We start from the raw sequence: 17,235 nt of genomic DNA, 5'->3' as shown, positions 1-17,235 counted from the left end.
GCAGCTAAGCTACAAAAACAAGTGACTGGAATTGTAGAAGGAAGAAGATTAACACATTACAAAACAAGCAAATTACAAATACAGCGCACACACAATTAGGTATAGATTTCCCCAAACTGACAAAACAGGTGTTCTTTGTCCCCAAATGTACCACTTCCTTTTGGGTTAATAACGTGTAAGGCTGATTAGGGAAGTCATCTAACTGTTCTAATTACAGGCCTATCTCGATTGTCTTTCAGGGTCTCGTCGGTCCTCAGGGTCCAATCGGGCCTCCGGGAGAAAAAGTAAGTAAAGAGGGAACACAGTCACCCCTTCAGTCTTCCCACCACAATTCTGCTGCCCCGATAAGTGAATGTTTCAGTCAAGACCTCATAAGTGATTCTGCAGATGCACTGCTGTCTGAGGCGATAGGGCTTTGCTAGCTTCTCTGAAGATTAAAACACTCACAGACATGCACTCACACACTCACTGTATACACATTACCATAGGACTACTCCTGCATAAGCACTTACTTCGTCAAATTTAAAGTATATTCTTTTGGTGGTTTTGTGGATATTTTAATAATATTTTTAAGCAGATGAACTTTTGGCAGTCTTCAGAATACTGTTATAGACTGTGTGGTATGAACTCATCTATCTGTCAGTCTGTTGATAAAACTTCCTATTTATCTTTTGCTTTGTCTTCATAGGGACCTCAGGGGAAACAAGGTTTGGCTGGCCTCGCTGGTGCTGATGGCCCTCCTGTAAGTAACACACCTGACTCATTTTTCATTTTTACACCATTCAGACAAAATACCATCTGAATCTCTTGGACTTCTTTTATAGGGTCACCCAGGAAAAGAAGGTCCTCCAGGCGAGAAAGGAGCAGCTGTAAGTATAATATACTATGGTTGTAAATAAAACTCTTCTGGATTTTACAGGAAAGTGTGTAATTACAGTTGTTCGCAAAGATTCATCAAGTGTGCCACTGCACAGGGAAACAGCTAGATATGGCCGACTTTGCAAATGATTCAGTTTAGCATTTGTTGAGCCTACATAGTGTGCCAGTGGGGTGAGGTTTAATACAACCACACAATTTAGATAATATCTGGTAAGCTGTCCCAGAAATAGAATAAACTAAGGTGACCTACTCATTCTTCCTGTAATTGGCTAATCTCGTGATTTTCTTTGATTGCCTGGTCACCTTGTTGTTCCATGTGATAAACTGCAGTGAGCTGGCACCTTCAAAAGAACAATATAAATCAAACCATGAAAAGTAATTCCAAAATGAATGTAGAAGTTTATATAGGGTCACTATAAAGAGAGAGAGAGATCTGAAAATATGAGCTAATTTTACACATGGTCATAAAGTTATTTCAACAAAAAAAGAAAAGAAAAAGAAAAAACACATGAGAACAATTATTAAAATCGTGCCATTATTTGTACAGGACAATTTGCTACAGGTGCAGCATGAGTGGAGGTTCATACTTTTTTCAAAGTTTGGATTTCAGTTTACGTCATCCATCTGGTGTTTTTTTTAATCTTCCCTATCGTGTTCATTAAAAGATACACATTACAGGATTAGACCAAGTATGATCAAATTTAAAAAAACTGGTGAATACTAGAAATGTATTCATTTTAGTTTTTTTTAGCAGTTTACCAAAGTTCACACGTTTATTTTTATCCAGTGTATTATTTCACTACTGGATATTAGAAGATTATATCCATTGCTTATTTCCATATGCATAACTTTAGCTTTTTGAGGGTTCACTAATAATTTGGAAATCAATGGAAATCTATGAAAATCTAATAAAGTTATATAATACAACAGAGAGACGTTACAGTAAAGGTTGATGCATTGTAATAGTTACTTCACTTAACACATGACACCTTTTTATAATCTTTTAGGGTCATCCTGGTCCTCTGGGATCCATCGGCTACCCCGGGCCTCGTGGTGTGAAAGTAAGTGCTATCTTAGCCATAAGCCATGATACATTTCCATTTTCCCTAAATTTCAGTCTGACTACATTTGCCTCTCTCTCCAGGGTGCTGAGGGAATTAGAGGCCTCAAAGGTGACAAAGGAGAAAAGGTAAACACCTCTCCAGCCTCAACATGACAACATGACTGACAGATGTCACTCTTCTGAAAATGGACCCATAAGAGTTGTAATTGCATCTCAAATGAGGCTTCCTTGGAGTCCAGCAAGTGGAAAATCTCTTAAGGGACCATTGGGCTGGCTGATACGTCCTCATGCCACTGAGCTGTAATGGGGTGTGGAACATTAAACTGGAATGAGGCTGTTTGTAGGGTGGTTTCGGTGAATATTGATCTGTTGCCATTGTTTTCTTCGATTGAATGAGTGGTTGAATTTAGCCTGCTGCTACCTCGGTGCCACTGGATCGATTTTCCTCCCAATTGTCAGGAAACTGAAGCTCTTCAGAGATTACCTAAAAATTCTGAGCATGTTGTTTAAAGCTCCTCTACTTCGATGCTTCTGTCTTACATAAAAATCCTGTGGGATGAGCAATCCAAAGTTACACATTAGCTTAAATGCTTGTCATAATTTATTATCTTAGTAGTTTCATGCATAAAAATGTGACAGAAAATTGGCATCAATATATGATATATACACCTGTCAACCAATGAACCAATGATGGACGTGCCTGTATAAAAGACTGAAAACTGCATTCTGAATTGTAACCACCAGATGCCAGTAGAACAACACAGAGAGAAAGAGAAACAGCAATAGGCAACTTCAAATGCTTATGTAAGTGGCCACTAGGTGTCCGTATTAAACTATCCTAAGGAACCCTTATACTCTTGACTGCCAATAGAGCTATTAGACTGCATTAATAAACTTTCATTATTATTTTGACACTTAAGTGGTCCATCTGTATTCCTCCTTTTTTTGCGATTTAAATATTTTAGATGTTAACTATTTTACTGGAATTTGTTCATTTTGTCTCTTTGATACTGGATCAAACTCTAAACTCTGAACATCTTGTTCCTTTTTAATGCTTTATCTGTTTCTTCATGTGTCTTCAGGGAGAGGATGGATTCCCTGGCTTCAAAGGTGACATGGGTCTTAAAGGGGACAAGGTGAATCATCATCTCTAAAGAGAATACTGGTGTTTGTAGTGGCAGAGAGTGATAGGGTAGTAAAGATAATAACACTTCTCACAATTGTTTTCTTTGCATCAAGGGTGAGGTTGGTGTAGTAGGACCCAGAGGAGAGGATGGCCCCGAGGGCCCCAAGGGCAAGTCTGGACCCAACGGAGAAGCTGGTCCTTTAGGATTAGCCGGAGAGAAGGTAATCAGCTTGATAATCAATACTTGTAAAGGCTGAATCGTAAAACTGGATTTTCATTTTGATTAAAGTGCTTTATTGGCATGCTGCAGTTCATGCTCAAGTTAAAGTTTAATTGCATATGGTAATTACACACATATGCGATTAAAATGCTTTACAGGGCGATTAAAGGTTAAAACATACGAATACTCATATATATGAATAAATTGAGGAATACACGATCTTTTCAGCTCTGTTCAGAAACCAGACAAGGGGCAGGATTGCTCTTTTCTTACAGTAATAGGGGTCTAATGACATATTTCTTTAATGGACTGGAAAGAAAGCAGTCTGAAGAGTTTTACTAGTTTTGTAGCTGCCCTGATAAACTTGAAGTCAAGATTTTCTCCACCTCCCTCAAGCTCTACAACAGTCCCTTTCAATTATCTTGTCTTGCAAACATTTCTCCAGGGAGCTTTGATCTTGCCACACAGTACCTTGCTTCGTGGTGCTGCAGCATTTACACACTAAACAAATTAGTATTAACAGATAAAACAACATCTTCAGATGAAAGGATTAGAATATAAACCCAAGTAATGACTTTAAAGAGACACACCAGTTTATAAAGAGTTTTGATCAATGAACTCTTTTCTTAAATAGGCTTGGATCAATCCATGTTGTGGCTAAAATGACATGATAGAAACACACAATGACCACAGATAGACTTACCAGCACCGGAGTCAGAAGTATTCGATTTATAACAAAATCAAAATAATAATATATGCCTTGACCTTAGTTTAAAGGCACACAGGGTAGTTACATCAGATTCCATGTACTTCTTAATGTCCAAAATGGACCAAAGTGGAATGACATTTTGGATTAAAAGCAGAATAGCCTCTGCATGGATGATGTCATGTACATAAACATGGTATTAAAAAAATGTCCCACACTAGAAGTTAAACTTTATGGTTTTAGGTTTATTGCTTTTTGTAATGCTTCTGTGAACTTTACCGCAGTCTCCAACCATGTCTCTGGTGACACAATGAGAATTCATCATCTGTGTTTTGTTTTTCTTCGCTCCTTTTTCAGGGAAAACTTGGAGTTCCCGGGTTGCCTGGGTACCCTGGCAGACAAGGCTCTAAGGTGTGTGTTGGGAGTAATGATGTACTTCACTGATGAATGCAGAGAAATTCTTACTGTGTAAACCACCACTCCAACTGGGAGGTCAGAGTTCAAGACCAGCTGTAGGTGTTCATTATCTTGGTCAAGGGCAGTTCAGCAGACGTTTGCCAACTCAGTACTGTGTGCAGCTGAAGGACAACCTCTGTGTTCGCTCACTACACTGCCTTTCAGTCTGAAACTATGATGCTTATGTGTGTGCACTTGCGTGTATGTGTATGTTCCTGATGTCTTGTCTACATAAAGCATATGTGACCAGTATATATGCATGTGTATACATCTTTGAATGTTAGTGTATATGTGGATGGATTCTCTCTCAGTGACTACATAACCTTCTAACCATGTCTGTCTGATTAACATCCACTCATATCTAAACTTGCTCTCAAGTAAAATCTGCTGACTTGCTGCCTAACCCTTACTCACACGAACCCAAGCAGACACCCACTGTACACTTGGCACAACTCTTATAGGAAGCCTAAGTGGCATGGTCACCTGCTGGAGTCATCAGCTGTCCTCCCTCCTTAAACTCTTCCAGGCATTATCGTCTTGCATTCCACTGCACTGTAGCGCTGACCACTGTGCAGCAGCTCCACTATCAAGATGTGCTGCTGCAGCTGGTTCCCCTCTGCTGCTGTCAGCACTGACAGCTTGGCACTGATATGATGGGTCAGATACACCTACTCTCACAACATCCGGATAGGCAAGCCTCCCTCTCTGTCTGTTAATGTCAGCTGGATCTGAGCTAAACTGGGCACACCAATTAATAAGAGCCCTGGAAAAATTACACAAAGTGGGAGAGACACAGGGGAAATAAGATACAGTTACAGTTAAATGTACAGTATTCTTTCCAGTACTTTGCAAGCAATTGTATCACTTCTTTTAATTGCTGGGTATTTTACTCTTGAATAAAACATTTCACTTGTGAAATCAAACAAATATGTAGTAAAAGAATGCAGACTAGTGATGAGAGAAAAAAAAACACAGAGGATATTCTTTTGTTTGTATCCATAAATAATTTTGAACAAAGGCTGCCCACAAAGGTTCCCAGTGGAGCCCAGGATCAGATCTTCTTTTTAGACTCTATATCCTTCAAAAGAAGAAGTTTTAGGAGAGACATTAAAGGCAGCCTGACTTTGGCATGGTATAAAGAATGCCATATTTTCCTCTCTATAGCCTGCATTTGAAGAGTTTTCATAAAAGAGAGAGAAAGATATCCAGCATTTAAAAATTGTGACACATTCTCTAAGTCAAAAAAGTAGGAGGTTGCTTTTATAGACAAAAATCTTTCAAATTCTTATATTTGACTGGAAGTTAATATTCCTTTCCTTAGTTTAATCATATAATTTAGGAGTGCAACTGCTGTTTTCATTTTAAGAGAGAAACAGAACCCCCCACATTTTCATTACAAAGTATCATCATTATTATAAAATGTCACATTGTCCTCATGAGTAGGTTCAGGGTCAAAGTCTTGGCCCGCTTGCAGCCTTTATCCCCCTTGATCAGCCTGTGCATGAATCCCTCCACTGGCTGTGTTTTTGGCCGCTGTGCCCCATCACTCTTTGTTAACAGCTTTCCCACACCGTTAATTCTGGATGCCATTTGCAATAGCTTCAGTGGACTGTCTTATCTCTGTGGCGCAAGTCAGGCTTGTCCAGTACCAGCGCTCCTTTCAGTTAACCATAACTGCCCCTCTGTGAAAAACAAATTAGGCAGCATAGATCTCCATTCCTGCTGTCTCCACAATGTTGGGATGTTTACCTCTTGCAATTCTGCCCACGCTGCCTTGTTGTGGTGCCCTTGCTTATACTGCACCGTATTATGATTCGTATACATATGCATATGGGCAGTAATGAGCACTATAGATGTGCATGGCATCAGAGTACGTTTTAAACTCAAAACACCCAGACATGCACATGACCTTGCAGTGCAGCAGAGGCAAAGAAACACTGAACCTAAATTAGCTGAATATATATTTGTGCTACCTAATGCTGCATAAAGTTGCATTGGTAAGCTGCTTGGTACGCTCCTTTTATTCATTGATTGCCTTTCTAGTATTTGTTTGACTGGCACCATCTCCTCTATCAGAAGGCACAGCCTGCGAAAGTCCAATAACTAAATTGCTGATGGGTATCAAGGGGGATCTGCCGTTTCCCCTTCCTTTGTCTTTATTTGCTCCCACTGCCTTTTGAATCTTGCTATTTTGCTTCCTTGCTGTGCTAACACCTAACAGCACCGCTGTGTGTCTGTGTGTCAGACCATGGTGAGGAGGAGACTTTCCCTTTGGGCTCCTCTTTAGCATTAAAAGACAGTTCTCATTTATCTATAGGAACTCAATGTATAAACTGTAGCCCTATTATACCATATCTGCTTGCTAGTATGGCAGTACTTATGTTCAGACTTCACAGTTTCTCTAGTAATTACCCTTTGTGCAGCTCCAAAAGAATAGTGGGATTTTCTCTGAAGCGTCTGTCACATTGTTAGTGGACACAGTAGGGTAGACATCTCTTTTTTTATACCCTTTCAACTCTGATTTATTTCTTTCTGTTACTCATGTCTTTCTCTGACTTTTTTTTACTCTTTGTAGGGCTCCAATGGTTTCCCTGGATTCGCCGGGGCAAATGGCGAGAAGGGGGCAAGGGTGAGCCACAGAATTCATTATTCTCTGTCCTATTAAAGACACGCACATTTGGTGACTGTGGGCCTTTTTTGTGTAGCAAATGGATTAAGTGTAGGATTCCTCTTCCAGGACAGACATACATGCAATAGCTGTGTACAGAAAAACATTTTAGGAATCAACTGTGTTAGTATTTAACTTTGTTAATGAATCCCTGAAATGTCACTTTGTATGTATCACTGTTTTTAAACCCAACTGTGTACTAAAAAGTATGTAACACTCAAAGTATGTTGACACCCCAACAACTTATGTCAAAAACCACTGACATTAATTTGCTGCTATAACAGTCTCCACTCTTTTGAGAAGACTTTGAACAAGATTTTGGACCCTGGCTGCAGGGTTTCGCTCCCATTCAGCCACAAGAGCATTAATGAGGTCGGCCTCTGATACTAGGCGCTGAAGCCTGTTGTTCCAGTTCATCCCAGTGGTGTGAGGTCAGGGCTCTGTGCAGGATGGTTAAGTTCGTCGATATCAAACTCTACATGCCATCTCTTTACGTACTTCCCCTTGTAATGTCGAAACAGGAACGGACCTTTCCTGAATGTTTACCACAAAGTTGGTGACACACAGTTGCCTAAAATATCATCATGTGCTGTAGATTGTGTTTAAGATTCCCCTTAGTTATGACTAGGAGGAGAGGAGAGGAGAGACAAAAAATACAGAAAAGTGAGAGAACAGGGGTGTCCACATGCCTTGCAGTGTAATCAGGATTTAGCACTCGAGGGACAACTGACAGCTGTATTCAGCTCTGTAACCGTAGAGTGGTCCAGTTGAAGAGGGTTACAGATGAAGGTATGTGGGTTGTAGAATAGTGGAGAGGGTTATTATTGATGAGACAAGCTCGTCTTTGCTCTCAGACAGACATTGAGAGACAGACGCCCCTGGCCCCAGCGTGCGAGAACTGACAGGTAGTTCAAGCTGTCAAGTGCGTGTGGGTAACCACTTACCGCAGCAATTTGATTATTTATTTTTGTTCAAAGATCAGCTGAGATGGTTCTATTTCGTGTCTGTCTGATGTTGGGGTGTATTTTTTTTTTATCATAGAACTGCTTTAGCTTAAACATCTAAAAAAGAGATGAAAAAGTACTCACATTGGTTGATGCTAAAGGATGGATTTTGTCCTAAATCAAAGCTTTTGTTTTTCTTTCTCAGGGAATTGCTGGCAAAGCGGGCCCAAGAGGGCAACGTGGCCCAACGGTAGGCATTTCAGCCGTCTGCCAAATCAGCCACAAGCCCTCCACATAAATGATTTGTTGTGTTTCAATGAAAATCTCTGCCTTTGTGAAGTTGTGCATGGGATTTAAGTTGTTGTCTACTGAAGAGGATATTCACCGGGTGGGGAATTGTAGAGATGGGCGGGGAAGGCACTAGACATTGATTACCTGTGTTTTTGTTTTCATTGTTTTGTTATGTTTTGGGATATTGAACAAAACACTGAAAATGCCATTTCTTTCCTTGTGATTTCTGTATTGTTTTACATACTGTGTATGTAGGGTCCACGTGGTGGGCGTGGTGCTAGAGGACCAACAGGAAAGCCAGGTGCAAAGGTGAGAGCCAGGGCCTTTTTTGAATACATAATGGTGGGGTAAAGAAAATACATTCAAGTTATCAGAACATGAGCAAAATCAGTAGTTCGACTGTAACATTTACTCTACCTGCTATGATGTTTGGCATGAATGGGTTAACATATTATACATAGTTTAGACTGTAAATCACATAAAACAACTTCTGCAGAAATATAAATGTACAAACAGGCTTTCTGTATAACCTCAGTGCTTTGCATACATTTTATTCTCACTTCGACAGTTCTGACAAAGTTGACAATGTTTAATGTTAGCTGGATCTGTGCCTTTTCTTTCTCTTCAGGGCACCTCAGGCAATGATGGACCTCCTGGCCCGCCAGGAGAGAGGGTTGGTGTCAGATATTTTTTGATCAGTGTCTCTTGAATGGTTGAAAGTTTTTTGCACTGAGTTAGTGAAAGTACATCAGGTGCATTGTACTGTGTAATCTTAGTGAATTACAGCTGTTTGTCAAATCTAAAGGTGTCTGCTCTCTGCAATAGCTGCTGATTTCCAGCTTTAACAATGCATATATAAATGCATGTTCTGTGTACATCACTCTTTATCAAGCTGAAGCTGCTGAACAATCACATAAATATCTAAACATTTGTAATAAATATGTAAATATAAATTATTACTAACTTACTTCCCAGGATAACCATTTAAAGTTGTGTCATGTTTCTTATCCAGTCTTCCCCCTACTCACTAATAATTTTCTTTTCATTTAAGGGACCTCAAGGACCACAGGGACCCGTCGGTTTTCCTGGACCTAAAGGACCCAATGTAAGTAGCTGCTGTCAAGCTGTCTGGGAGGTAGCACAGTCCACAACAAGTCCATGTTGACACTTTTCATATAAGCTTTTTAAATATTAATACGCACTTATGACCTGATGTCTTGATTTTTTATGAACTGTCTACCTGTTTACCCGCAGGGCCCACCAGGAAAAGATGGGCTGCCTGGTCATCCCGGACAGAGGGGAGAGACGGTGAGTGCAAAGTTTCGTCCATGAATGGGTTGTGTTGTGCCGTGCCATTTGACCCTGAACATCTTGCATTGGCCCACTTCCTCCCTACTCAATCTTTCAGATAGGTTACACAGAAAATAAAGCCAGGAAGAGGGTAACTGAAAGAGCATTCACATTTTACTCTTAGTGCAATAATAAATCAGTAAGAGAACGGAGAGTAGGGACGCTGCAACACAGCTGAGATCATTTATCATCACAACAGATGATAATCACTTATTTTAAGATTATTGATTTGATCACTGATCATGACACCACCCGTTATCAAGGCCTTTGATGGGCTTCACACGCCGTGTATACGGTTCTATACTGTCTAATTTGTTTTACATGCCATAGTAGAAGATATAGTAACATACACATTTTTTATGCAACACTGTCTTTAATGTGTCCAAAACTTCAGCTGCATACTGAGAGCAAGCGATTCTCATATTTTTTTGTGCACATACTTTGTTTCAATGACCGTAAGGTTGGAGTGAATGGAACTGAGTTAAGTCATGTGTGCTTTTATAAGTAAGTATTTATATACAGCAAGATATTTTGTCTATTTTTTTAGCATACTATTAAAGTGCAAATAAACATGTCATAAGGTAAATAGTTTTTACTTTTTCTGGAGTCAAGAGTCATTTTCTTGATGCTAGTACAGTGATCTGCTTTACAGCGTGAGGCATTTATTTGCAGAAACAAACAGGAAAGTAGCTAAGTACATTTACTCAAGTACACTTTTGAGGTACTTGTACTTTACTTAAGTATTTCCATTTTAATCCTCTGGATAATTTGTTGCACTATATTTCAGAGTGAAATATTGTAATTTTAACTACACCATATTGTTATTGTGTATATAAAATATATAACAAAACAAATAATGTACATTGGTAAAAGTAGCTCCACCTTGACCAGCTATAATAATGATAATCCCATAATATATATAATTACACTCTGGAAGCTGCCTGGAGGTATTTTTACTTTTGATACTTTAAATACATTTTGCTGATAAGGCTTCTCTACTTTTACCTAAGTATATTCTGGCAGGACATATAATGAAGTATTTTTGCATTGTGGTATTGCTATTTTTACTTATGTAAAGGAAACGACTACTTCTTCCACCACTTGAAGGAAAATACCAGCTGGACATAAGGGAAATGATTTGGATGTGAAATGATCTTTCTTGCTTTAAAAAGTCATTCTTACTGGCTGATTATGACTTTGCATACTGTACAGCACAACATAGAGCATACAACACTATATAATACTATGTATGTACAGTCAGTATTATTTCTGTTTTCCCTTTCAGGGCTTCCAAGGAAAGACAGGACCTCCAGGACCTGGAGGGGTGGTTGGACCACAGGTAGATTTACAGCACAGTCCACCTCCTTACTTATCCTGTCTTTGTTGTTGGAGAATTATGAGCCACTGAAATCCAAGTATGTACCTGTAACAACAGCTGAATCCTGAAAAACAAGACCACTTTGCGCAGAATGTAATCAATATGCATCAAATGGTTTTGAAACAAATTTTCAATGCATACAGTGAGCAATCTTGTCTTTCGAAAGAAATGAAGCGTGGTTTGAAAATAAATTATTCCATCTTATTAAGATTTCCATTTACAATGGGAAAAAGCAAAAAGTAGGTTTTAAAAAAGTATGATTTGTTGACTATTTTTAAATGTGAGATGTCTAAATATCTTAAGTACGACTACTGTATAAACATAATTTCTCATTTAGGACACAGGTAAAGACATTTTAGAGAATACTGGCCTTAATATGTCTCTGTTGCCGCTGGCAGGGCCCAACTGGAGAGACTGGACCCAGCGGAGAGCGAGGACACCCAGGCTCCCCTGGTCCACCAGGTGAGCAAGGTCTACCTGGAGCTGCTGGAAAAGAGGGTGGAAAGGTAAATGGGAATGTATCTTGAATGCCACTGTGGACACTAGATCCTGGCTTCTTTGTTTTTGTCCTTGGAAGTTACTTGTAATTGTTCTACCCGTTGCATTTTAATGTAACAAATGTATTCTAATCATAGTTATCTCTTAATGAAGAGAAAGTTTATTTTCCACTGTAACAAAACTTGTTGTTAAAAATGAATGAGTTCAAAATTTAACACATTTTTGGAGAACAACTGAACAGGAGGTCTGAACACAACTGGTACAACAACTAAAAAATAGACATGCTGCCTTTGTTTAATACCTGAGGTATTCTAGTCTTCATTATTCGTTTGATATCTGTATGTTAAACTGTGGCACATCTCTTTTTTGCCTTCAATTCTTAATTACTTGCTGTTGTTCCCACATGATAATAATAATAATAATAATAATAATAATAATAATAATAATAATAATAATAATAATTTCAGCCTTTATCAAATAGATCGATCACTTATACTGTCTTTCTCTGACTTTCCTCTGCCATTCTCACAGATTCAGCTCTGCTCATAGTTTTTGCCTAAAGCAGTTCTACGTTTAATCATTACCTATTACCAGACGGTATATCAGATGTCTGAGCGGGTGTTATTTTTTTCTCCTTCTGTAGGGTGATCCAGGTCCTCAGGGTCCTGGTGGCAAGGCAGGACCTTCCGGCCTGAGGGGCTTCCAGGGTGCTAGAGGTCTTCCAGGGGCCATGGTAACATTCAGACCACCCAACATCACACATCCTGAGCACACACCCGGTTGAATTTAGCTCCAAACCCCAATTACTATGCTAACTACCTGCTGTTAAACCAAATGTCAGGCTTGGCAGTGGACCTGACTAGAAGGTGCAGAACTGGCTTACATAGAAGCAACGGAGAGGACTGAGCCAGACACAATATTGACATATTTTATCATCATTAATCTCAGCAAGGGTATAGAAAGTTCTAGTCTGTTGTCAATATATCTTTGGCAAAGAATTTAAACTAGTAAAATGTCTATGTAATCAGCTTTAGTCTGTGCATTTTAGAGGCATTTAATTCCACCTTTAGAGCTGCTCTAGTTGCAGATCCTTTTCTTGAAGGAATCCCTGTTTTGTTTTAGGTTGGAGGATGAGTCAAAGCCCTCTGATTATGATTCAAACCCACAAGTTTGTGAGTACATCACATGCACTCTTCCCTGCTGAGTAAACCCGAATTAATTCTCAAAAGAAGTGGGTGTGGGTGAGAAAAAGTTCAAGGTGAAAGTGGATAGCTGTTAGAGGCTGACTGAAGATCAGCTTGAGGAACTGAGGCTGAAGCTCATTTCAAGGCTGACCATTAAGGGAGCACACGACAGCACTGCAAAGACTTATTACCATCCGTTATGTTTGTCCCATGTGTGCAGAGAGATGGCATTCTCTTCATAACAGCGGCACACACACACACATATATATACACACTGCACTCCACAAGCAAGTACAGCCTCCCACTCTCTCTTCAAGGGATCCCATCCAATCACGCACAGACACAAACATGCATGAACATTCACACCTGTTGTATAAGCAAGAACATAAAGGTTCCTCTGTTTGCTGAGAGAGTGCAGGTACAAACACAAACATTGTGCAAGCACACACATGCAGATAGTTTATTTTTCTCTTTTGGAAAGGCACAGAGAGACGCACACATAGACCCATCTCTCAGTCTTGAGGAAAGGCACAGTAGCAATATATGAGCCAATAAATAACTTTTTGTGTGTCCGGCAAAGAAAGCTCCTTCCAGCCTTCTAATGCACCGTGGGGAAATGTGGGAGCTGGAGAGCTGGAAAGGGCCGGCTTGGCAGCGTTAGCACCCCCTGGCTCTGTCGGAGCTTGTAAATTAGTTATTATAATGAAAGTCTTTACTGCCTCTGTTGAACTGTGTTTTCCATATGCAATCTCAGCCTCCTGGTGCTATGATTCAGCAGCACAGGCATTGCCATTCAAGGGCCGGGATCTCAAGGAGATGACAGGGGACCAGAGATAGACTGTACCTGAACTTGTGCCCCACCGCAGGCTTCAAGAACCTTGTCCCCCCTTCTCTTTTTCATTTCCTTTGAAGCTCATTGAATGGCTCCTTTTGCATTCGTAATATAAGTACGCCTACAGACTGGGCTATATCATTATTTATTAAGTAGTCGCCAATTTTTCTGTGATGGAGTCAAACTGCAGCCTAAGTAAATGTTTTGAAATCATGGCATTTTATGATTGAGTATTTCTGTGCAATATCTCTCTCCACAAACAGTGGCCACTTTACTCTGGATATTTTGCAGACCTCACTGTGAACAGTTGTTATATGGAGTATGTCTTTGGCAGAAAGTAATTCTAAAGAAATCTGTTCTATTGGACATTTTAAATGTATTTTTTCATCACTATGAGCCCCATAAACAAAATCCTACTAACCAAAGGTTTTTTGGGGTGACAGCAGACATCTTTTATATTTATATTGCGAAACTTAGACAAACAAAATCTAAAGCAGTCTGCAAAACTATGCACCAGTAGGAATAGGTGAAATATGAGGAATAGAAATATGTTTTTTGTTTGGAGGTGTATTTTATGTGACCCTTTAATGACCTGCTGCCTCAGTAAATTGGGAGCTACATGGGGATAATGAGCTCAGATTCACTTAAAACAAATAGCATATTTGATTTCATGTACTTAAATCTGGAAGGTATACTAAAAGTAGGATTTTGAAAACTTTACTTGAGAGTCAAAACAAGACAGTAGACCTTGATCAACTGCCATTATGTCTTTTGGTAATGATAACATCATCACTAATATACAAAAAGACATACTTAAAGTAACTACTGAGAGAAATGCCGGTGCTCCGCTCACTCTGTGACAGAGAGACGTCGTCAGCAGCTGAAGCAGTAAGACAGACGAAAACTGGGAGAAGATAGGGAAGGTTTGGGTTTGGCCCGCTGGCCGTTTAACGTTTTCTGTATTTGTGTCTTTTGTTGTTCCACATGTTCAACTTTTCACAGAGCCGACCTGCTTGTCCCTCGCTTTTTGTTAATCAACCAATTACAGCCTGGATGGGGCGGGACATTAAAAAAAGTTTGAGGTGTGAAATTGTGAACAATATGATTATGGACAAGTAAGGACGTAGTATTAAGAAATTAGAGACCAACGTAGATCCTTTTTCCTGCACAAGGATTTATCGAATAAAAGCAACCCACAGAAATAAAACATAGTGGTAAAAAAGTATACTATTATATGAAATTATAATGAATGTAGTATTAGATATTATTAGTTATGCTAATACACTCATGTGCAGTTCCTCCTCCAGGTTGTGGATAGAGACTCTGCATTACACAGATGTACACTGAGCCGGTGCCAGTGTGCCAATATTTGCTGCTTCTAGCCGCCTCCTCTGTAGAGCAACACACTCCCCTTGTCCTGTTTTACATCTGTTTTACTAGTTATTGTTATAAATATTGTTTATTGTTTAACTTTGTTCAAGTTGAGAAATACGCATTTCAAAATCAGTCAGTATTTTGTGCATTTTCCTTGACAATCAAGCAAACATTATAATCGAATGGCAAATCGCAATATTGTCCACAATAATCCTAATATAACTTTTTCTCCAAATCGTGCAGCCCTACCTCCATACACACATGCACATACACAGGTATAAATGTATCTAAACATACACACGTGGGCACACATACACAGACACGTTAACATTTAAAGGCCCATTTGACAGCTGTGATTACTGCTCTTTGAATGGCATTGAGCAGCGGCCCGCAGTGAATGAGATCTAACCCTCTCCTGTCCTCTGCTTTCAGGGTCCAGCTGGCTTAAAGGGAGGAGAAGGGCCTCAGGGTCCCCCCGGCCCCATCGTAAGTAGCCCGTTACCATGGTTACCTCATCTCTCCTGCCTGAGATTGCAGTGAAAAGTGACTTGTGCTCTTGGAGAATAGAGTTGCTCATGCTGCGCTTAGCTCCATTCTCAAGTCAGTCAGCTGCATACATGGTATGAACTGCAGTGTTGAGGGTGGTAGAGTAAGGCGCAATACAGCAAGTTAAAACGATGTTCAGTATGAGTATACATGTGATATTAAATGTCAAATGTCGTTTTTGTTTAGTTAGTTGGTCACTTTAACCCCTGTTTCTTTTGTCCTAAAATGGATAATACTCAGTTTGGGTATTAGATTATAATGGGTGAAGCCTTGTAAGATACACAATATGCACATCTATGATCACACACCTCTCATAATGATATTTATTGTGTTTTTGTTTTTCTATTATATTGCTCAGGAGAAGATAGACATTTCAGTTTTATAAAGATTAATTTTTAGCAGTTTAAAATGAGAGGCTTATGAATTTGTGTACTACAGCTTATTAAAAGCAATTTGGTGGTTGATTTATGGTGTTTTTAGAACCGCTAATTCTTAGTGCCCAACAACATCACTTTGAAGCATGGCCTAATCATTGCTTCATTGCCTAATTGAACAACAACTAGTTTCATCCGAGTAACTTGATTGGTCTGAAATACTTTCCTCTCACATTTAGCAGTTACTATAGCAACTCCTGTGGCGCAGATGGAAGTTTGTGTCTCTTTCATGTTTGTATGATCACTGCCTTTAAAGAAACTTTTCACTCACTTGATGCACACGTAATACACTTAGGATGTTTTTCGATGTGATTATGGGTACTTTTGTTGCATCTTCTGCATCACTGATTCACCCCTAATAACAGTAAAGGACATGCTCTTAGATATTATAGCTGTATTCATATATTCTGCACTGTCTGCCGAATCTGACTTGATTTCACATAGTTTAGGACCCTGAAAAGGAACGGGAGTGGCAGTGTAATCCATAAATAAGTGGGGCGCTTTTTTCCTGCCTTTGTCTCTGAGCCCCTCAGTTAGCGATATATGCAATGAAAAGCCTCGGGAGCTCCGGCGGTGAATCTGTACAGAAAGCTGACTGACAGGCAGCTTTGAACTGTCTGACATTTTGTTCAAGCGTTAAACACAGGCTCCTGATAATTGCCCCTGCTCACCAGCGACAGAGCAACACCAGATTAGATGACAGCGGATATGCACAGCACGGATGAAAAGATGATGAAAGCGAGAAGAGGGGTGTTCTCTGAATGAGTGAAACCATTTCCACTGCAAAATGAGATAGTTTTCTTAAATTGGCTTGAAAGTGAGCCATTGGCTGGGAACACGTGATACTGTTTTGGTAGTGGTGGTAAAAACTCCTCGAAAAAGAGGCTGGTGTGCAATGCCCACGCACACAAGAGATCTGATATTTTCCTCCATCGATTTCCTGCCGGAGATTGAGCTGCTGTTGTGCTGTTGGAAAGAAAGTCTGTGTGTTTGAAACAGACAAACCAAGAAACCAAAAAAGAGCACAGAAAGGGGGGAAAAAAGAACAGAAAGGATGAATGCAACAAGTTGAGTCAGAAACTTTGGAGGCATGTCTGCATGTTTGTGTGTCGCAGTTTTGATTTCTAGCCAGAGAATCACGTTCAGCCAGAGAAAAACATGGGTGCAATGAGAGGGAGGGAAGCAGGAAGAAAGAATGTGGATATATGTGAGTCAACGAAACTCATGTGATTGTGTGTGCAATTGTGTGTGTGTGTGTCCTGGCAGGCGAGGTGGCAGGCTGGAGA

The 17,235-nt window shown here is 39.8% G+C and overlaps 1 protein-coding gene across 4 annotated transcripts in view; it reads left to right on the top strand.

Moving 5' to 3' along the window:
- Positions 1–17,235, top strand: part of LOC119901832 (collagen alpha-1(XI) chain-like) — a 116,783-nt gene that overhangs the window by 74,181 nt on the left and 25,367 nt on the right. For all 4 annotated transcript variants that reach the window (XM_038717541.1, XM_038717542.1, XM_038717539.1 and 1 more), the window contains 18 exons: positions 240–284; positions 689–742; positions 825–869; positions 1,887–1,940; positions 2,024–2,068; positions 3,025–3,078; positions 3,182–3,289; positions 4,352–4,405; positions 7,026–7,079; positions 8,268–8,312; positions 8,609–8,662; positions 8,982–9,026; positions 9,405–9,458; positions 9,608–9,661; positions 10,989–11,042; positions 11,480–11,587; positions 12,223–12,312; positions 15,402–15,455. In XM_038717541.1, coding sequence (XP_038573469.1) covers positions 240–284; positions 689–742; positions 825–869; positions 1,887–1,940; positions 2,024–2,068; positions 3,025–3,078; positions 3,182–3,289; positions 4,352–4,405; positions 7,026–7,079; positions 8,268–8,312; positions 8,609–8,662; positions 8,982–9,026; positions 9,405–9,458; positions 9,608–9,661; positions 10,989–11,042; positions 11,480–11,587; positions 12,223–12,312; positions 15,402–15,455 — 1,071 coding nt within the window. The remainder of the gene's footprint in view (positions 1–239; positions 285–688; positions 743–824; positions 870–1,886; positions 1,941–2,023; positions 2,069–3,024; positions 3,079–3,181; positions 3,290–4,351; positions 4,406–7,025; positions 7,080–8,267; positions 8,313–8,608; positions 8,663–8,981; positions 9,027–9,404; positions 9,459–9,607; positions 9,662–10,988; positions 11,043–11,479; positions 11,588–12,222; positions 12,313–15,401; positions 15,456–17,235) is intronic.

Source organism: Micropterus salmoides, unplaced genomic scaffold (assembly GCF_014851395.1).
Source record: "Micropterus salmoides isolate LMB-PRFRI ecotype aquatic unplaced genomic scaffold, ASM1485139v1 Ms_hic_scaffold_14, whole genome shotgun sequence".
NCBI lineage: Eukaryota > Metazoa > Chordata > Actinopteri > Centrarchiformes > Centrarchidae > Micropterus > Micropterus salmoides.
Note: the sequence above shows the minus strand (reverse complement) of the source record. Positions and strands in the feature narration are given on the sequence as shown.